We start from the raw sequence: 6,565 nt of genomic DNA on the forward strand, positions 1-6,565 counted from the left end.
TATAGGAAACATCCTCTCCACATACACTCCATCCTCACCCACTATAGGAAACATCCTCTCCACATACACTCCATCCTCACCCACTATAGGAAACATCCTCTCCACATACACTCCATCCTCACCCACTATAGGAAACATCCTCTCCACATACACTCCATCCTCACCCACTATAGGAAACATCCTCTCCACATACACTCCATCCTCACCCACTATAGGAAACATCCTCTCCACATACACTCCACCCTCACCCACTATAGGAAATATCCTCTCCACATACACTCCATCCTCACCCACTATAGGAAACATCCTCTCCACATGCACTCCATCCTCACCCACTATAGGAAACATCCTCTCCACATACACTCCATCGAGGACTTTCAACATTCGGTAGGTTTCAATGAGGTCACCTCTCATTCTTGTGAATTCCCTGAGTAGTGGGCCAGAGCCATCAAATGCTGAGATGTTTTTAAATTCTGTTTAACAGTATAAGAACTGAATTCTGAACATAGATTTTTCATTAGTCATTTTGATATTACTTCTGTCTAAACCTGCAAAGAATCATACATTCTAATCTAAAAACTACCAGGCAATGACATCAAATAAGCTGATACATTGTCACGACGATAATTCTTCAAAAATAGCTTTGGTTTATAAACCAGTGACTTGAAATGGGTTTTATAATTTATAGTCCAGCTGTTCCTTTGTTTACATAAGTGTCATAAATATATTAAAGCAGAAGTGTTGATATCACAAAACTGATTATTCATTTCAGGGGAGTCATGGCATGTGTCCTGAGAGAAAAATGTGGCAGGTTGAAGAGTTTAGATAATTTATCTTTAATATAGACATAAAAGTTAAGCAATGACATTTAACATTTCCAGTTGACAATAACAGTAACTTTCATTTGTGTTTAGCTTTAAAGAATCAGAAACAGGTTTCATATCACCGGCATATGTCAAGTATAGGGAAGATTTTGAGATGGAAGGCTATGCCTTTGACCCAAGCAGTTCTGTAGGAGGTGCAGGGTTAAAATTGTCTTCAACAAGAAGCCAGAATCAGAGAGTGGGTGGTACTGGGAATAAAACAATTAAGAAACTGGAACAAAATTGGGCCATTCAGCCCATCATATCTACTTTCCCATTTGATCATGGCAGATTTATATTCCCTCTCAAACATACTCTCCTGTCTTCTTCTCATAACCTTTAACACCCATACTACTGTTATACTGTTTAAGTATACCTAATGACTTGGCCTCCACAGCTATCTGTGATATTGAGGTGATCAGAACCAATCTGAATTAAGAAATGACAGTGATGGCATTTACACCAAAGTCCACAGAAACACTCTGCTTTTTATAGGCAAGTTCATACAGGAATTAGAGCTAATTATTCTAATTTTTTCTTCACTGTGACACATTCTCCTTTACCTTTTCCAACAGATTCCTCTTGTGTTTCTGGCATTCCTCAGTTCCCCCCCCCCCACCATATTTCAATTTAGCATTGAATCATTTTACCCCTCAGTTTAATTTGGCTTCTCTCTTCCTCTCAATTCATCTATCCAGGCCAGCATATATATGCATGATTATATTGAAGAGGCAGTCTTGAAGGGCCAGTGTCCTACTCCTGCTCCTGTATGATTGTGTGTTATCCACCAGCAGCTTGACAACAATTCTTTATCCACTATTTTACTGGAAGTGTGCTTAAAATACATAATTTTAAATAGGCATAACGATATCATATAAGCATGTTAAAAGTTCCTCTCCAAATATCATCAGTAATATCATATTACACAAATAACAGGTGCCTAGAGGTGACTTAGGGGATAAAATCCCATCCTTAATCAAGAATTCTCTGATGGTTGCAAATTCCTTAATCTTTAGTTCATGACTTCATTTAAAATTTACCATTAAATAGCTGCTCTGTAATAATATTTTATCCAGAAGAAACCTTTATGAAAGTCACCTTTTTCCATATGCTGTCCATTTTCAATAATTGGTTATTAATTAAAATAATATTGCACTGTTTATGGTAACTTGGGCCATTCCAAATCTATAGGTTATTTCTGAGCCACCCATATCCATTGCAGAAAGATCAATATATCTTGTATTTATATATTGCTTTAACAAAGTATAGTATTCCAAGACAATTTTGTGAGAACAGAGTTCAGATGTTGTGAACAGCACGTACACACTGTGTGTGCTAAAAATGTATGCTATTAATAGGCATGCAATAAATAATTGATTTAAAGCACCACAGAAAGGGGAAGTGAATAACCGAAGGAGATTTTACAAATGGATTCGAATTATATTTATTTGTTCAGGATGAGTGCCGTTTTATCTATATCGGAAAGCTAGCCTGCAATGTAACTCCAGCAGAACTAAAGCGTCGTTTTGAAATTTTTGGAGAGATCGAAGAATGCAAACTATTTACTCAAGATAAGGGGTAAGCATTAATTAAGAATATGAAACGTTCTAATGAATCTCATATTTTCGGGTTATGTCCATTTTTAATTAAGTGCACTAATGCGTTGTTTTAAATGCAGTGTTAAGTATGGATTTATTGCATATCGCTATAGTGAGGATGCTGCTTCTGCTCTCAAGAATGGACATAAATTGCAGAGACGGGGTGAGCCTGCATTGCATTTATATTGTGGAGGGCTCAGACAATTCTGCAAAGCCAATTACACTGATCTGGGTAAGGAACTTGCATTTTACTCTCTGTAGATTTCAGCGTTTCAGCTCTGTCGATAATACTGTTTTATGGTGTTGATCGGTACAAAATGGAAACCGTATCTTATTGAACAATGCATCATTTTTTCTTTTACATTCACAACAATTCACTGTTGGTGCTCCATGTGCTTAAGTTTTCCAGGTAAAGTGCACATGGAGGCTAGCAGCGCTCTCCTGCCAGAGCTAACCTTTTCCTGCATTCAGAGCTTTTATACATTTTATGTGCACTTGTATGCCACTCAGCGTGATCCCACAAAATGCTGATTCTTTGTAACTCTCATGGTCCTCAGAGGTACTTACATCCTTGTATTAAAAAAAAGGTATCTACTTGGGCTGTGAACCAATGCACTACCAAAAAATTCCTGGCATGTCCTCCCCACTGCTGTGCTGGGAAGCCAAGTGTGGGGGAGCTGGCACAAATCCAGCAATGAATTACACAGTGGCTTAATGTAGGGAGGCCTCCTGCTCTTGTTGGATGTGATAGAAGCCACTGTCTCCCTCTCTTTTTTGAATGCACAGCAATGGCGTCCCCAGAGATTCCTCTGAGGTAACAAGCTCAATGGCCAGTAAACGACATTAATTGTGTTACCATAGAGAAATTTCCAGGTGGATTTCCGGCAGGTTCCTGGCACAGCAGTACTGTTGATAATGCATCTCTGTCTCTGTAATGCAATAATAACCCTGTTAGCACTGATTCTGTTAACAAATTGGAAACACATCCTGCCCAACCAGTGAGATATCATGTTTATTTTTAACCTTGACTTCCTTGTAGTGTGCCTCTCCCTTATTTTCCAAAAATTCTAGGTAATCCCAGTATCTTAATTTATCTAACCAGGAATATTTCTCCTAAATACATATCAAATCTAGAAATACTGCAACTCGTATGCTTCATTTTTGTGAAATAATTCTGCTTCCTAGCTTTTGCCAATGGGCTCTTGAAGTTTGCATGTTCAGAACACCTGTATAGCAAAAGCTTTAACAAGTAAAGGTTTACTGGAACGCAAATTTTTCCCTTTAGATTTGGTTTAGCATTCAATGGATGTTTTACGCACACTTTGCAGAAATAGCTTATGCATACTTGAATAAGTTTTGGCTACACCAGCATCACTAACAAATCCTTTGACAGAAAAGAGTGATCAAAACCATTATGTATTGAAATTCTTTTGAATACATAGAGGGACTGAAATCCTGAATTGCTATTTTCTATATAAAAATGTAATGCATAGAAATAATGTAATATGGCCCAGAAGAAAATAATACTAAATGTTCATTAAAGTGCTTATTTTGTAAAGCAGAAGTAAATACAAAACTAAAAAAAAATCTTGGTTAATTTTAGATCCCAGTGCAGAAGACCTGGATCCTTCTCCAATGAAAAGCAAGTATGACACTATGGATTTTGACAGCTTGTTGAAAGAGGCACAGGGAAGCCTGACTAGGTAACAGCCTTACATCTATTGCCTGCAGAGGATGCCACAATACCTCAATCAAGGCACTTTTCATTTGTTTACCTCTGTCCATTAGAACAGGACACTCATCCTTTAACAGTGAAATCAAAATGAAGTTTACATGAACTAAGCTGCTTCTGTCTGTGATTCTTCGGTAGATGTCAAATGTCACAAGTTTGGGCAGTCTAGTAGAACTACTGCTCACTGGTTGTTGTGTTCCCATAAGTAACCATAAAACAATAGTGGAGTTGCAGCTGTGTTCACCAATTTTAATGTCTGTAGTTTGGGATACAGTGTTAGTATAATGGGAATTGGGGTTAAACACTCGGGTATTTTACGTGTTTTATGTGCTGCATTTTAAAATGTAATAGTTTACATGTATTGAAGCATTTTCTGTTGTAATTTATTGTGTGCTTCCATTGTTTCAACTATGCACTGTAACTGTAGCCTTGCCTTTTCAGTCCTGAAATTTCCTAACCAGAAATGTTTACATGTAATATTATAGAATTTACTATCATTATAGTGAACTAACATATCTAGATTGACAGAGCTGTACTGTAAGTCATTGAATAAGTGCATATCAAGAAAAATTTATAACTGGGTGCATGGATGATTATTCCATTAATTGGTGGGATCATCAGAATGTTATAACTAGCTGATGAAAGTAGATTATTCTAAAATCATACACTGATGATGAAGTTGTTTTATTATTTAAGTATGTTCAGTACGTATGTGTGTGATTAATTTAAAATGTGTAAGTGGGAAGGTATGGGGAGTTCAGATAAAGTTTGATTATTTCTTTCAACTTTTTTAATTTTTGGGATACCTAACTTGATTCATTACTGTTTTATAATTAGATTTTTTCAGGCAGTTAAAGTACAGTTCACTTTTGGTAATCTAATGTGTTTTATTTATGATCTTAAAATTGAAACATTGGAACCTTATACCTTTCCACATCAGCTGTAAGTGTGATTCAATAAGGCTCTAGCTCCCAAGCAAATGGCATATTATGTATTTTTAAATCATATCTTATAGTTTCTTAGAGAGTAATTCAAATCACAGACTGTATTAAACATAATATTTTAATGTCTTGTAAATATGTTGAAACCCCCTCAAAGCCCCGTCAGTGCACTTGTTTACATTAATAAAATCGCAGAATGTAACACATTCTTTTAACAATTGTATTTTATTTATTTTTCAGTATTTCAATGATTTGCCACTGAATAAAAATAGCAATAAAACAATGTAGGAATGGATTTTTTTTGTAATTGTTTATTCTAACTCAACAAAATTACATCCTGTAATTGAAGGAGAAAGTAGGTGATAAGTTAATATTTGTCCTCTGACAATGAGAAAATATGGGATAGTTGCATACTAATTTAAATTTCTCATCTTTCTATTTGAATATCCATAAGGTTTATCTTTCACACACTATACCAACATAATCTGCAGCAGTAATTTCCCAATAAGATGTACACAAGATGATGATGGTTGTTGTTTTGGAATGTCCTTCATGCCTGAACACCTGTGTAACGACTTTCCATTTTCAATTTATCTTTTTTTTCATGGATAAAAGCACATGTGAAAAGAATACTTGACTGCAGTTTCTAATTTATAGTCAGTTTTAAAAAAATGGCAAGACAAGGGGTTGTCTGAATGATTACTCTAGAGCAGAATTGCCAATCTCTTTTGCCATGAGGTTTAGATGGGATGGAGTTTGTTAGATGTGTTCAGGAAGGTTTCTTGCAGTTAAGCCTACAAGAGGAGAGGCTGTACTTGATCAGATATTGGGAAATGAACCTGGTCAGGTGTCGGATCTCTCAGTGGGAGAGCACTTTGGAGATAGTGATCACAATTCTATCTCCTTTACCATAGCATTGGAACTTGGAAGCATAAATGGGGAACAGATGTTCTCAGGGAAATGAACGGAAGAAATGTGGCAAATGTTCAGGGGATATTTGCATGGAGTTCTGCACAGGTACGTTCCAATGAGACAGGGAAAGGATGGTAGGGTACAAGAACGGTGGTGTACAATGGCTGTTGTAAATCTATTTGAAAAAAAAAAGAAGCGCTTACGAAAGGTTCTTAAAAACTAGGTAATGATAGTGATCTGCAAGATTATAAGGCTAGCAGGAAGGTGCTTAAGAAAGAAATTAGGAGAGCCAGAAGGGGCCATGAGAAGGCCTTGGCGGACAGGATTAAGGAAAACTCCAAGGCATTCTACAAGTATGTGAACAGCAAGAGGATAAGACGTGAAAGAATAGAACCAATCAAGTGTGACAGTGGAAAAGTGTGTATGGAACAGGAGGAGATTGCAGAACAACGTCAGTGAATACTTTGCTTCAGTATTCACTATGGAAAAAGATCTTGGTGATTGTAGGGATGACTTACA

The 6,565-nt window shown here is 36.6% G+C and overlaps 1 protein-coding gene across 5 annotated transcripts in view; it reads left to right on the plus strand.

Moving 5' to 3' along the window:
- The window catches only part of LOC134349338 (peroxisome proliferator-activated receptor gamma coactivator 1-alpha-like), a 176,403-nt gene extending 170,788 nt beyond the window's left edge, over positions 1-5,615 (plus strand). For 3 of the 5 annotated variants that reach the window (XM_063053493.1, XM_063053494.1, XM_063053492.1), the window contains 3 exons: positions 2,320-2,441; positions 2,542-2,693; positions 4,065-5,614. In XM_063053493.1, coding sequence (XP_062909563.1) covers positions 2,320-2,441; positions 2,542-2,693; positions 4,065-4,168 — 378 coding nt within the window. In that variant the 3' untranslated portion in view covers positions 4,169-5,614. Of the gene's footprint in view, positions 1-2,319; positions 2,442-2,541; positions 2,694-4,064 lie in introns of all 5 variants that reach the window. The other 2 variants (XM_063053496.1, XM_063053497.1) reach the window with 2 other exon arrangements.
- The last annotated feature ends 950 nt before the right edge of the window (positions 5,616-6,565 follow it).

Source organism: Mobula hypostoma, chromosome 7, assembly GCF_963921235.1.
Source record: "Mobula hypostoma chromosome 7, sMobHyp1.1, whole genome shotgun sequence".
In the NCBI taxonomy this organism is placed as follows: domain Eukaryota; kingdom Metazoa; phylum Chordata; class Chondrichthyes; order Myliobatiformes; family Myliobatidae; genus Mobula; species Mobula hypostoma.